This window comes from Lycorma delicatula, chromosome 5 (genome assembly GCF_047948215.1).
Source record: "Lycorma delicatula isolate Av1 chromosome 5, ASM4794821v1, whole genome shotgun sequence".
In the NCBI taxonomy this organism is placed as follows: domain Eukaryota; kingdom Metazoa; phylum Arthropoda; class Insecta; order Hemiptera; family Fulgoridae; genus Lycorma; species Lycorma delicatula.
In genome coordinates, this window is record NC_134459.1 from 29,290,649 (window position 1) to 29,306,694 (window position 16,046).

At 28.7% G+C, this 16,046-nt stretch overlaps 1 protein-coding gene across 1 annotated transcript in view; it reads right to left on the reverse strand.

The window, feature by feature from the left end:
* Nucleotides 1-16,046, reverse strand: part of LOC142324840 (nephrin-like) — a gene marked incomplete at its 5' end in the record, with an annotated part of 931,197 nt that overhangs the window by 196,812 nt on the left and 718,339 nt on the right. The window contains one exon of the mRNA XM_075365877.1: nucleotides 3,633-3,784. Coding sequence (XP_075221992.1) covers nucleotides 3,633-3,784 — 152 coding nt within the window. The remainder of the gene's footprint in view (nucleotides 1-3,632; nucleotides 3,785-16,046) is intronic.

Sequence of the window (16,046 nt, forward strand, 5' to 3'; positions counted from 1 at the left end):
GTGATATATTCAAAGTGTGTGTACGATTTAAATTGTTTTTGTTGAACGAAATATTTTATTATGTCAAACATTTGCATGTTTACTTAACTATGACCAGATTACGCTCTTTAGTGTTAATAAATATAATTTTTATATTATTGTTAATATTTTTGATTATGTGATGCTTCAATGAAGTGATTTTCGAGAAAGGGACGGAACGGAACTTAAGGACAGCGGGAGTTTATTATCTCCCTACTAATCGCAGAGCCTGGACGAACGTCCCTTACTGCTGTGTCTTTCGTTTATCGGGTGGCTCATTGTTTATTTATTGGTGGTTAAAGGTTTTTTGTTTTATTTAGGAACGGAATTGTTATTTACGTTACGGTTCTTTAGACCAGTGAGAAATAATTGACGGGGGCTGATCGTAGGAGACAGCGCAAATGAGCTTCGTTCTCCCGACGTGATTCCCTTTCAGTTCGTCCCCTGAAGTCCTTTCGGTAAAAGCGCCTTTCGGCCTAACAGGAATACGCCTTCCGCGGGTCCTAGTGTGTGAATGAAGCAATGGGCTCCCCTTTCCGAAGGGAGCGCATTGTGCTGGCAGTTCGAGAAAGGATCCGATGGTGGAATGAAGTGTTTTAATGTGTTCTTTGTATCGTTATGTAAAGCTGCCTTATTTAATCTTATGTACAAGCTATTGCAGTTAGAGAGTCAAGTTTGTAAACTCAATGTAAATCAAATTTGTTTGAGAGTTTTCATCTTATTATAAGAACTCAAAGAGAGTATTTATGTACTATTTATTAATAGCTTTGTAAGCGAGCTTATAAACTTCTACTTACATATTAAATAAAATTTATCATCGAACAGATTCATGTACATCTATATGTGACAAATATATGGTAAAACAAACATTTTGGATTACGATCTCAAAACGTGAATAAATTCGTTAAAAAGTAAAATATTGATCGTGCTCTGTTTTGGCAGATAGAATGAATTACCAACTTTAAAAATGATAATCGCATCTTAAAATATTTATTTATAAAACATTGGCAACGGTCTCAAAAAACTTAGTTACAAAATAAACACAAGCATTCAATTCAGGGGTTTCACCCTCTATTTTACAACCTTAAACGTGGAATCTACTGGTGTCCGAAATAAGACAATTTTCATATTTTTATACTACAACTCTTTTTTTATGTATCTGATACAAAACATGGGTATTGATTTTTTTTGATCATCCATGTTATCCTAGCAACTTATTTTATTGGAAGTAAAAAATAAAAACTTGTAAATGAACTTAATATGGGAAGTAACCTATCAATAAAAACTGCATGTTTCAAATTTTGAAAATTAAGTTTGCCTATAAAATTTCTCGTGAAAAACGATTTGCAATGTATTTAGAAAAATGGTGCACAAATACCTTTTATACTGTTTAAGAGTACTTTTAGCATACTCAAAAACAATTTTATATATATATATATATATATATATATGTAATATAAAGAAGAACGTTTGTGGGTCCGTTTGTCTTTTATAAAGATCTACAGTTTTATTCTGATAATGATAAAATTTTGCAAACAGTTTCAAACAGGAGGAAAATTATTATTCACATTTCATTTTGAAAAACTACACCACCCTCCTATTCAGTTACTCAGTATAACCTCTAACCAACCTCAAATTTTGTGATTAAATTTACAAAAATATAGCAAGAAAATAAAGTCGTTACTATAGAAATCGATGATTATTAAAAAATAGATTATCGTTTATAATGATAATTAGAAAAGTAAAATTTAACCATTTACACGGTTGGTTGGCGGTCGAGTAGTACATTTAACTCCATTAAATCTGCTGGTTTTAGAATAGTACATTTTGAACATCAGCAAAAGCTCCGGTCAAGAGCAAGTGCCCAAGAAGTGCAAACTAATCGTTTGGAACAATACATCATGGCTCACGAAACGGCACTAGAAGCGCTTGATCGCACTTTCCTAGATATAAGGAGTAATAAGCCAATTATGGGCGGTACTGTAGTTCTCCTAGCAGGAGATATTCGACAAACCCTATCCATAATTGTGAGGTTTACGCCCTCCAATAAACTTAACGCCTTAAGTCATCATCCTTATGGAGATATTGCATAAAACGATTGTCATGACGAACGTTCGAGCAGTTTACGCAAGAATTGGTGTTACTTGACAATGGAAAATTTCTTATAGGCACCACTACTGGACTAATTTCATTTCTCTTAAATTTCTGCAACATGGGCTCTTCAATCAAAGAACTTAAAACTAAAGTGTTTCATGATATACACGAAAATAACAACACGCATCGATGGCTATACGAAAGGGGTTATTTTACATTTCAAAGATGACATCATTAAAATGTTAACGATCTTGTACAGAATACGCTTTCCCGCTACTCTACTGTTTATTCTTCAATTGATACAATAATGCATACTAATCAATCTGTTTTAATACCTTTCGGTGTTTTTAAGTTCTTTGGAACCTCGATAATGTAGTCGTACAAGTTAACTTTTAAAAAAAGAATCGCCTAACATTTTGTTACGTAACATAGATCGAACAAAACTGTACAACAGAATAAGATTCATCGTAAAGAACGTGTTGTCCAGCATAATAGAAACCACGATCATCACGGGAATTCCGCTGGAGAAGACGTATTTATCCCTAGCATTCAATTGATACCCAGTGACACAAATATATATGCCTTTTGAGTTTAAACGATTGCAGTTTCCTCAACCGACTTACATTCGCTATGAGTGTCAACAAGGCATAGAGGCAATCACTTAGTGTGGCGGGCATCAAATACGAAAGTCCATTTTTTCGAACGGCCAAATTATATGTAGCTTACTCAAGAGTCGGCACGCCAAATAATTTATTTGTCTATGTTCTGGACGGACGGAAAAATATAGTGTACCTCAAATTTTACAGTAAAAGCCATTGACGTAAATAAAACTGTTGAAGGTATGCAATCTGTTTAGCCCACTTCTCATCTTATGTACCATACCAAATAAAAACATTTAACAAAAGCCTCCTCTACTATGAAAAAATCACGGGTAAAGCCGGGTAATCAAGCTAGCATTTTTATTTAAAAAAATACTGCCATTTGTTTTACGTCAATGTTTGGAAACATTTGTTAATAAAAACATCCAAATGCAAAATAATATATGTATTCGAACGAGCACGTGGGCACACCAAGAAAAACATCCAGTTACATATAAAATAACAATTTCCATCTTTTAATTCAATAAAAAGCCACCGGATTTGTCTAGTGGTCGTCACGAATCAGCCGTTTACAGCCAATTTTCAAAGTCGATGGTTCAAAGGTTCGAATTCTAGTAAAGGTTTTTTTTTTAGACGGATTTGAATACTAGATAGTGGACACCGTTGTACTTTGGTGATTGGGGTTAAATCAACCATACATCTCAGGAATGATCAGTCTGAGAACATACAAGACTACGTCTCGTAAACATGTCGTACGTATCATCCTTATTTCATTGGGTAATAGGGTTCCTTATTTTTACAAATTGAACGGATTGCAACTTACACATTAGGAATAGATAATAATAAAATTCAATAACGATTGAAAATTTAAAACAACGATAAAAACTAAAAAAAAAAAACAACATAAGATTTATATTTTACCGTTTCATTAAAATGTTCCAATTTTCTTCCATCAATCCACCAAGAAACTTTTGCCGGAGGTCTTGATCCTATCGCTTGACATGTGATGTTATATTTTCTATCAACTGAAAGTGGCTGGTCACTACTAAGGATCTGCGCACTTAAAGGTTTAACTGTAAAAAGAAAAAAAAAATCATTTGATTATTTTGGTACAGTATATAAATTTTATTATATTAAAAATGGTTAATTTTAAAATTAACCTCTTAATTGTAGAAAAAATAAACTTTAAAATACCTTGTTTTTAATACATATTTACGTATGCTTGTGTAGGTATAGGTAAAAAAATTATTAAAAACAAGGTTTTTTTTTCAATATGCAGAGATAATATTAATAAGCTTTTTATTGACAAATAGCTAGTTCAAAAATAGGCCGACGTAAATTTTTTTCGAAAACTTTAAAAATCATGATTCTATACGGGTTTGGTTGGAAACGTGTAAAGTGAACAAGATAGGATAGGAATTTTGAGAAAGACTGCGTGAAAAACTGGAGCATAAAGGATAAGAAACGTGGAAATAATGAGGACTTATGTAAATAGATGAAAAAATTGTAGATATTTTTGAAAAGTAATCGGTTGAAGTATAAACAGTATCGGTTGATAAACAGTACCGAAGATGATGGACTGGTACAAAAAACACATGGGAGAAAAATACGGTATCGACCGTTTAACTCCATGGTATCTAATTTATGATATATCCTAGAATTTAAAAATAGTTTTGCTGTTCACTTGAAACTTGTTCTTTTTAATTCATTACATTTAATTAATTAATTTAATTTACGGAACACAGATGTGCTGTACCCATTTTATTAAAATTAAACATTCAACGAAGTATAACAAACAGCACATGTATGTACTCGTATAACATTCACATAGGTATAATACTAATTTCAATATAACTAAAAATTAACATCCAGTTTTTCAGCCATTCGAAATCAGGTTGGCTAGCATGATATACATTCTTGTGGATCTCCATTTTGCGCTCGGTTGCGGGAAGCATTTAATCAGATGTTCAACCGTTAGGAGTGGCTCACCATACATATCAAGCGTAGGTGACATGCGTTTGTAGGCGATTAAGTCTGCGCCACAACTGTTTTGGCTGACCAAAGCCCGGCACTTGCGTACGCACCATCTTATTCCATTGGTAGTTGTAGTTTTCGTCTCATGAGATCCACCATTGTTTTTAATATTAAAGTTTTTCTTTATATGCTTTAGGCTAGTTCCCAAAAAGGATTTCGACATTTTAAGCGCCGGTTAGTTGATTCACTACACATATTGATTGCTACCACTGAATTTTTAATATTTTTCCAGAGCAGTATCAGGGTATTGTGGTGAAGATATGTGATGGAGGTATATTATTAGCCAGTACTGGAAGTCATCTTACTGGAGGAGACTGCACCAGTAGTAGTTGCTATGATTTTATTTAATTCAATAACCAGTTAATCAGTATGGCATATATACGAACATTTAGGTACACAATACTAAGCAACAGAATAAACCAAATGTTAATGTTAATGTTCAAAGTACGCTAGCACCCTCTCCTCAGGTGTTTCCAACCTTTTATTAATATATTAAATATTACATTTAATATTCTAATAAAAGAGTTAAATAATTGCATTTGTATTTTTATGGATTTGATTTTTAAAGGTTTTTTCTTTTTTTTTACTATTACTAGATGCAACATTATAAGTTATTTCTGTCTGGATGACACGTTTTTTCGAATAAAATGTCATACATACGAGGTACTCTATCGATTTGTTCATACTCGTACAATAATATTTCGTTTAAGGTGAACCGTTATAATATGAATAAATGGAATTATAATAAATAAATTAATAATCTAAATAAATACAGTTTAAAATAATTTAGATCTTTTTCAGAATAAAACAGAAAATTAAAAAAAAAATAATGATAATGATGAAATTACAGATTATGAAGTTTATACTCGTATTAATAAAAAATATATTTGTTAAAAATTTTCAAATTTTTTTTTTTTGTCTTCAGTCATTTGACTGGTTTAATGCAGCTCTCCAAGATTCCCTTTCTAGTGCTAGCCGTTTCATTTCAGTATACCCTCTACATCCTACATCCCTAACAATTTGTTTTACATATTCCAAACGTGGCCTGCCTACACAATTTTTTCCTTCTACCTGTCCTTCCAATATTAAAGCGATTATTCCAGGATGCCTTAGTATGTGGCCTATAAGTCTGTCTCTTCTTTTAACTATATTTTTCCAAATGCTTCTTTCTTCATCTATTTGCTGCAATAACTCTTCATTTGTCACTTTATCCACCCATCTGATTTTTAACATTCTCATATAGCACCACATTTCAAAAGCTTCTCATCTTTTCTTCTCAGATACTCCGATCGTCCAAGTTTCACTTCCATATAAAGCGACACTCTAAACATATACTTTCAAAAATCTTTTCCTGACATTTAAATTAATTTTTGATGTAAACAAATTATATTTCTTACTGAAGGCTCGTTTCGCTTGTGCTATTCGGCATTTTATATCGCTCCTGCTTCGTCCATCTTTAGTAATTCTACTTCCCAAATAACAAAATTCTTCTACCTCCATAATCTTTTCTCCTCCTATTTTCACATTCAGAGGTCCATCTTTGTTATTTCTACTACATTTCATTACTTTTGTTTTTTCCTGTTTATTTTCATGCGATAGTTCTTGCGTAGGACTTCATCTATGCCGTTCATTGTTTCTTCTAAATCCTTTTTACTGTCGGTTAGAATTACTATATCATCAGCAAATCGTAACATCTTTATCTTTTCACCTTGTACTGTTACTCCGAATCTAAATTGTTCTTTAACATCATTAACTGCTAGTTCCATGTAAAGATTAAAAAGTAACGGAGATAGGGAACATCCTTGTCGGACTCCCTTTCTTATTACGGCTTCTTTCTTATGTTCTTCAATTATTACTGTTGCTGTTTGGTTCCTGTACATGTTAGCAATTGTTCTTCTATCTCTGTATTTGAACCCTATTTTTTTTAAAATGCTGAACATTTTATTCCAGTCAAATTACGTTCAAAAAATTAATCAAACCTTTACTTATCAAATAGATATTAAATTATGAAAATATTATATTCTAAGAATAATAAAATGATTTCTATGTAGCAGAAAAACCCAAGACTGTGCAACAAAGGTCTACTAGAAAATCTGGAAAAATGGAAATTAATAAGAAAAATTTTAAGGTCATAAATTTCAAAATAAGCAGGTAAAATTAATTGCAAATAACAAAATTTATGCTAAAATTGAAAAACTGTCAGACATATTAAGGAATGGACAAATTGTCTTTTATTTCCATTTATTTAGAATGAATAATAATTGATTGACTAAATAAATTTTTGATTTTTTCCAAAGTAAAAAAAATATAAACGCAAATGGTTCACACAAGTTCAAGAAGACCTAAAAGAACTGAAGATAAATGAAAAAAAATTATAAGAGAAAGAGAAATTTTAAATAGAATATTAAAAAATGAAAATAAAAGGTTCCAAGAAGCGCCAAAACGTAAGTACAACAGAGCTAACTTTCTGAAGAACGAACGAATGAGATCAAGAAAGGATGAATAAACAAACTGGGCAGATAAAAAAAAGACGAAAAAGAAACAACCGCAAATAAATAATTAACCTCCCGTGTTCCAAGGTGAACAATTCGAACTAAAAAACAAACGATTTTTGTCAAACAGTTAAGCATTTAAAAAAAATGTGGATTCTCATTCGTATTTAGTGAATTCATTCGTATAATGAATTAAGAATGCCAGTTTTTAACAGTAGTTAAATTTATATGTTTATGAATAAACAACTTGTATGTAAGTAAGTAACTATGAGAAGTTTTATTTTCGTTGAAAAAAACTTAAAACTATGAGAAGTTTTAAGATCGTTCAAATACCTCGATATTTGAGTTGCAAGATGTACTCAATAGATTCGATTAAAAAACAATTATTATTTAAAAGAATCAATTTTAAAGAATTTAAAAGAATATTTAAAAAAAATATTTTTTTCTTTTTAATTTATTGTGTTTTACATTGTTAGAAAAGATTTAAAAAGGTAAATTTTTTTAATACGAGTAAATATGCAGTATTCTTCGTACTTTTTATTATACAGTTAAGTATCTTATCAAAGCGAAAAAATTTTTTTTCCTGATAATAGATACATCAAGAAGAGATTCACTAATTTACATTAATGATTAGTTGAAATATACGTTCTTTGCATGGATAGATTCTGAAATCTTAGCTTTAAAACAAGTCAGTAAATAATCAAATAATAAGGGATTAATAATCAAATTAGTTTTCCTTATTTTTCCTAGAATATACCCTTGGGAATAACTATAGCAAACTTTCTAGCTATGCAAGGAATAAAAATAATTAGTGATTAGGGGGTAAAGGATTTCCCGTATAAATATTTGAATCGATTTCACTTCTTTTCATTTCACGTAAAGAGAAAACAAAATATTTTACTCTTTCAGAAGTAGGTAACTACCAAAGAGGTGTTTACAAATACCTGTCAAATCTCAAGTTTTCAGCTGCTCTGGAAAATGCATCTCTTTGTATTTTAACCCCTATTTCATCTAAAATAACTATTTGTATTAGATGTTGCAAACTTTTATCTTACATTTAAAAAAAATTCTTTGGAAAAAATTTATACCAAATTCTACATACTAAATGTAGTTGGTGAGGGCTTTCTCATTATTATTATTATTATTATTATTATTATTATTATTATTATTATTATTATTATTATTATTAATATATATTATTATTATATATATATATATATAGTAACACACACTCCCTCACTCACTCTCTATCCATCTCTTTCTTTCTCTCTCTCTCTCACTCTCTCTCTCTCTCTCTCTCTCTCTCTCTATATATATATATATATATATATGTATATATATATACATAGAGAGAGAGAGAGAGAGAGAGAGAGGGAGAGAGGGTGAGGGTGAGAGAAGGAGGGATGGAGATGGATGATGGTGAGAGGGTGTTAGTGAGAGAGGGAGGGAAAGAGAGAGAGAGGGTGTGAGGGTGAGGGTGAGAGAAGGAGGGATGGAGATGGATTAGGTGAGAGGGTGTTAGTGAGAGAGGGAGGGAAAGAGAGAGAGAGTGAGTGAGTGGGTGAGAGGGTTAGAGGGTGAGGGTGTGATAGTGATGGAGAGGGAGGGAGAGAGAGTGAGTGAGTGATTGTGAAGGTGTGTGGGTTACTCCAACTTATAAAAGACTTCTCAATTAATATTACAAAAAATTACATATGGAAATTGTTTTAAATTTTATTAGTTTATTAATTCCTGTCTCCCTAGTATATTTTACTGATCAAAAATCGATAATTATCTTTTATAATAATTATCGTAATAATTATGAAGTAAATGATAATGATTCATAATGATAATTACTTCATAATTATCATATATCTTTTTTATTTATTTTCATAATTATTTTTTATGATTAACCATCATAAAAATTTCTCTTTACTTAACGTAAGAAAAGAATTCCGTTTAAATTTCAAAAAAAAAAAAAATATGAAAGTTGCTCATAATGATTGTATTTGCTTTAATTTTCATAGCTTGAATATTTTAATATGCATCTTCAGCTAGGATAAAAAAAATTATTTCAAAAAGCAGGGTAGAAGGTTTTTCCAGTTTGAAATAAAAAAAAATATTCATGAGCAATTCATTTGTAATTTTATATTCGTCAGAAATTTCTTTACAAAATACATATCGGACAAGTAAATTAAAAAAGGTTTGCCAAAAGAAGAATGATTTTACTTTTTTATCTACAAAATTCATTTTGAGCGAGTAAATATAAAAACTCTATTTTTAATAGTGAGGGGACGGTCCAAAGGTAAATATATCAAGGTAGGAAACAGCAGATAATAATGATACTGTTCTTCTTCTAATAAAATGTTATTAATTTTCTTTTTAAGTGCAAAACTTTAGTATTTAACCTATTTTAAGTATAATTTTATTTCATTTGTTTTGAGTTGCTCGTGACCTTTTTTAGCACGTAATCATCGAAAAGAATAAAGTAAAAATTATTTTCAACTTTATTTAAGTATGTTTATAAAAATCTATATAACTAATTAAGATCGGTACAAAGATTAAAAAACAAAATAAGTTTAAAGATTACATAAATAAATTCAATGAAAATAAAATCGAAAATAAATGAGAATTAATTTGTGCAAGTTTGAATTTATATGCGTTTAAGAGAACAAAAATACGAACAGCATGTAACCTATATAATCTAGGGTTGTGTCTAAAAACGAAAAATAATATAAATTTATGTACATTCAACGCCTTTAATGTAACATCATTTCATACTAGCACGTTAATAAATAAAAATAAACTTCACGATTTAAGTAGGCTATAAAGCCGAAATGAAATGGAACACTATATTTTGGGAGGTAGAGATGGTGTACGGTGCCAGAGTTTCAAATCATTTATCGGTTGCAATAAATCAAAAGTTTATTTCATACTACAGAAATCATTACCCATTAGCTTGATTGAGTGTACAAAACAGTACTGTAAACACCAAACACCATACATCGAACAATATTTGTGATACATTGGAACCGTAAATTTGCACACATGCGCGTTATTATGTTGCATAAACCGGCAAGCTCATCTGATTCTAATAGTAGTATATTTTAAAATATCTCTCTAACAAACCTCGAATAAACATAGACAGATAGACAGACAGACGTTCCCAACAAATTATGCATTTAGGCATAACTACTAATCAATGACTATTCCACCACCGCTTACCCAACCACTATATTGACACAACCGGTGAAACTACATGAACTAATTTGTAAACCAGATGTAACCTAGTGTTTGTGGTTTTATGAGATACAGGATGACATATTCGGTGTAAATTTAGAAACTTAATTTTCTTAATTAAGCTAAATTTTTCTAGACGTGACTATCGTTTGTTTGTATTACTATAAAAAACAAGGTATTTTCCTGTAATATATTTGTAAATTTTGAAATATTTTTTAAAAAGAATTTCATTTTATTTTGAAACAAAGGTTGTAATAAGAAGTTTAACATTATTTTTACGGATGAATTAGAGAAAAAACTCTGATTACGAATGAAAAATATAAACTTTTAAAATTATCCCTGCCTGTTCCCATATTTTTAGTATCATTAATATTTATTTATTTATAAAGCAACAACGAATTGACACCCAATAAAAATTAATGTAAGATGGTATGAATTTTTTAGTGTATGAAAAAAATAAAAATAAAACCCCCTCGTTTATAACAAGTTTACAATCTCTTAATAAGGGATACTACTTTAGTAAAAAATTTACATAATTTTGGTGATGTGGTAGTAAATATCAAATTTGTCATCAACACAAAGGTTTGATTCTCGGTTAGGACTTAAAGATAAGTAAAAAGGTTTACTTTAAAATCTTTTTTTCATATTTAAACTACAGAACAAATAAAAGTAAATATAACGTACGATTATATTGCAATACCAGTGACGTGAAATGACGTAGATTAAAAAAAAAGATTTTATTGAATTTTCGAATAAAAGTTCGGTATTATTTTCAATCGCATGGTGGGGGAGGAAATGAATTTTATTTATGTTTTGAGGTATGAGGAGTACGAAATTAACATTTACTTAAATTGGGGTTTTCTTATATATATACTTTTTAAAAAAAGTAAAATGTAGACCTATGTATGAAATTTTGTGGCTCGAAAATCTCTAAAAATAATAGAGCAATTTCATTGAAATTTATATACGCTGTAATAGTGTAACTAAAATTGTGTATGTAAAAATTGGATGGAGATTGGGCTAGTCGTTCTTGTGTTACACTCAATTTAAGGTTGAAAATATTTGAGGTTATGTTGACTGAGTTCTGATGTATTTTCTATACGCAATTATGCAGTGAGTCAAAGTGGTGAGTCAGTTGAAAATAATATCTAATGGTTAATCGAATATATTTCACTGTAATCTCAAAGTCGATGCGTTTGATTGCAATGATCTGACTGTGAAATAGTGAGGGCGTCAGAAACGAAAAGTCGGTCTTCTTGCGTAGAATTGCACAAGAGTTTTTTATATTTATTGGATGTCATATTTAATTTTATGGATTTTAAGTTTATAGAATCTAGTATATAGTTGTGTAGTACTTATCATTTCATATGCTATGATTAATTAACATCAATATTAATAATTAATATAATAATAAGTGCATGGAGTGTTTCGTGATATATGTTTTTTTTTAATATAAAATTTTTGTCTTTATATGTCTTTCAAATGCATACTTAGAAATTATTTTAATTTTATGACATCAGTTTTAGACTGATGTCATAAAATAATTACCTAGTGATTACGATACTTTTTATTTATGATTAATGTTACTAATTTTTATAAATAATGGCTCCATCTCAGCTATTATCATTATCATCATTATAATAATATTGTCATTGTAATAATATAATGATTTTTAATGTCAACATTTTTTATTTTACATTGACTCTTAAAATGATCTATCACAATCCTAAACTTTCTTTTAAAAATTTCGAGATGCTTACCCTGAATGATTGGGGCGTAGTGGTCTCATACAAAAAAATAAAAAAAATAAAAAATAGATCGCTGCGAAGTTAGATCATTTGTAAATTTAATTTTATATATTTAACTGTTGAAAAGTTATTTTAGGGTTGACATTTTTTTTTTTGCTGTTTAGCCTCCGGGAATCACCGTCATGTTTTACTTCAGAAAATGAATGAGAATGATATGTATGAGAATGTAAGTGAAGTGTAGTCTTTTACAGTCTCAGGTCGACCATTTCTGAGATATGTGATTAATTGAAACCCAACCACCAAAGAACACCGGCATCCACGATCTAATATTCAAATCCGTATAAAAGTAACTGTATTTACTAGAATTTGAACTTTGGAACTCTCGACTTCGAATATTCAATTGATTTGAGAAGATGTGTTCACCAGTAGACCAACCCGTTGAGCAGGGTTGACATATTTGCCATACTTTAACATTCTGTACGTAAATTATTTTTTTTCATTTTAATTAATTGAACTTTTATGTACAATTATTTAGTTTATGTATAAATAATGATATAATTTATGAATGATAAAAACTTTGTAATCCAAGCCGGGAATGAAATCCTAGAAATTCAGACCATCAAAGATTTCTCTACAGCCTATTAAAGGAATAGAGTTTTCTTATAAACAGCTAATATATTAACGACTGGCCGCAATTATAATCCTTAAAGAAGTAATAAACGAAGAATTAATATTATGAAGTGATATTTTATAGAATTTATAAAATATTTTATAAAACTGAATAAAAATTAAATTTACATATATATTTTATAAATTGATAAATTTTAAATAATTTAAAAAGTAGATTTTTTTTTAACAATTCATTTTTGTAAATTTAATACTACGTAAAACTGAAAGTACATCTCTTATATAAGAAACTTTTTTATTGTATTTTTAGCTTTTACTTATTATATTTGAAAATAAAGAAATACATGTCTGGTATATAGCGTTCTTAAAGAAGAGATTAAAAATTTATATTAAAATATCCAGCCAGATTTTTTACAGATTTATGAATCTCTTAGAGCTTAATAAAATACTTAAGTTTGTTTAACGTAAACAGCCTCCTATAAAAAAATCATGGAAAAATTTAATTTTCAGATAATAAAAAATAAATCATAACCGGTAATTTTTTTAAAAGGAAATGCATTAATACAATATTATCTAAAACTGCAATAAAATATGTCGTAATGAAAAATTTACGAAAGAATTATTGGAAATGACGTTAAAGAGGAAAAAGTAAAAAAAGGAATAAGTATAAAATTAATTGAAGATTTTAACTTTTTTCTTTTAAGTATGGGTTTTATTACGGTTTTTTTTTATGTTGACTACTCCGATAATATTTTAGTTTTATAATTTTTATTATTAATAAATTTTAGTGACTATACTCGTATATCAATGAAAAATATGATCCAAGTTCCATTATATTGCGTTCATTACTTCATATGATAATTACATGATTGTAACGTTATATTCAATTACATTGAGTAGCTGAATATAAAGAGAAATTAGCGCTTTGAAGTAATTTAATTAATTACACTTATATACGTGTAATGTAAAATACAATTACCTAACAGTTTAGTGTTATAATACCTTAATAAATAATGAATATTAAAGAGAAATATAAAAACAAAAGCTTAATACCTCTATTGTAATGCGTAATATGAAATAATTAAAAACAAGATATACATACATATACACAGACACACAACACATACACACACACACACTATTTAAATAAAAATATATATAAAAAAATTCTTCCGCAGTTCTGCAGAAGACGACCGACTTTTCATTATTTTATTTCATTTGAAAATGTATCAAGTCATCAAAATTTTACAAAACATTAGAAAACTAAAACAGGCATTTTTCTAAAAAAAAATATAAAAATATATTTTATGTTTGTAACGAAATTAAATTTCTATCAATCCACCGAGTTGGTCTAGTGGTAAAACTCGTCATCGCAAATCAGCTGATTTCGAAGTCGAAGGTTTTTTAGTTCAAATCCTAGTAATATTAGTTGCTTTTATTTGGATTTCATTAGTATATGTTGGATACAGGTGTTCTTTGGTGGTTGTGGTTCAACACATCTCAGGAATGGTCAGCCTGTGTGTGTTCAAGAATACGCTTTTACCGGTAAATTTGCTGATACGATCCAGTCGCTAATGACTTTAATTGTTCTGATTATAAATAAAAAGATATTAAAAAAATATTATTATGCTCGTACTTTAATAAAATAATCTAAAAAAAAGTTTTTTATATAAAATAAATAAGATGTTTAAAATGTTTTATTTATGTTTCAATTTTGTTTACTAAATTAAAAATTTAGTGCTATTATCTATTAGTAAATATTTAAAACATTTATAAAGAGAAACGTCAACGTTCAAACTTGTTATGTTTTTTTATCTGAAATTGTATTTACAATCAATTTCGTAGGTAGAACGTACGTATGAGTAAATTGCATCACAATTAGGAAGTTTAAAGAAGTTTCCTTGAAACATTTTAATTAAATACATTCTAAAAATATCAATAGTAAATCAAAGGTAGCTTGTGGAATGATAACGTCTTCACAGCTAGGTACTAGAATCCATGAAATGTTCAGTAATACGAATAAAATCAAAATTTGTCCTTATTTTACCACAAGTAACATAACAAAAAATGATACTAGAAATATAAACAATCGTAACCATTAACGTAAATTATTATATATAATATAAACTGCTTACCAATATATTATTCGTTTCCTTCAAGCACTTTCGCCTATTCTACCATCTTCAGGAGGGATTATAATTTACTATTGAAGTATGTAAAAGTATAAAACACACATGTTTAAATTATATACATAACAATCATCATTTTATAAAAGTTAAAAAGTCATACTAACTACGTCCGTATTGAATCACAATAATTGTTATCTATAACGTAATTTTATAATTTTTATCATAACAATTGTGATACTATTACAATACGGACGTAATTACTCTGACTTAAGACTTTAACTTTAACAAAATAACGCTCAATTGTTATGTATATGATTTAAATATGTGAGTTTTATAATTTTATATATTTCAATCACAAATTATAATCCTTTCTGAAGATGGCAGAATTTTTCCTTTGTTCTTCCACTGTCCGCCTTTGGTTTTTTTATATAAAAATTGATATCTCAAGTTCGGATAGATGAATCACATTAATATTTGGTAAGCGTCTTGGTAAATGTTTTAAAATGAGCAAAAATCAGGATATAATACCTTCGTAAATTACAAAATAACGGCTATGTTTATTTTTCAATCCGTTATATCTCCATAAATATTAGTTTTATCAAAACTTACGTTATTTGCTAAAATATTAAGCCTTTTATTTTAAAGACAATTACATGTTATTTTTTAAAATCGGTTAACAAATACTCAAGTTATGCGAGAAAATTGATGTAATTTTTTGTGATAATTATTAGATCTATTATTGTGAGAAAATTATTAATTAATTTGATACTAATTTACAATACTAGAATTAACAATAAATAAAAACAATAAAATTTAATCGAATTGGACGAAAAGTGGAGGACATGAAAACAGACAAATTACATCAATTTTCTGCTATAACCCGGCTATTAGTTAACAGATTTAAAAAAATAAAATGTCATTTTCTTCAATTTCTATTTTTCCTAAAGATATTTTTCGTTTAGTTTTACAAGCAGAATCCGAAAATGTATAGCCAGCCCACCATTTTAGAACGTATATAATAATTGTTATTTTAACAACGGTGCCATGTTAGAAAAACTTAATTAACATAAATATTTAGTTGATGCT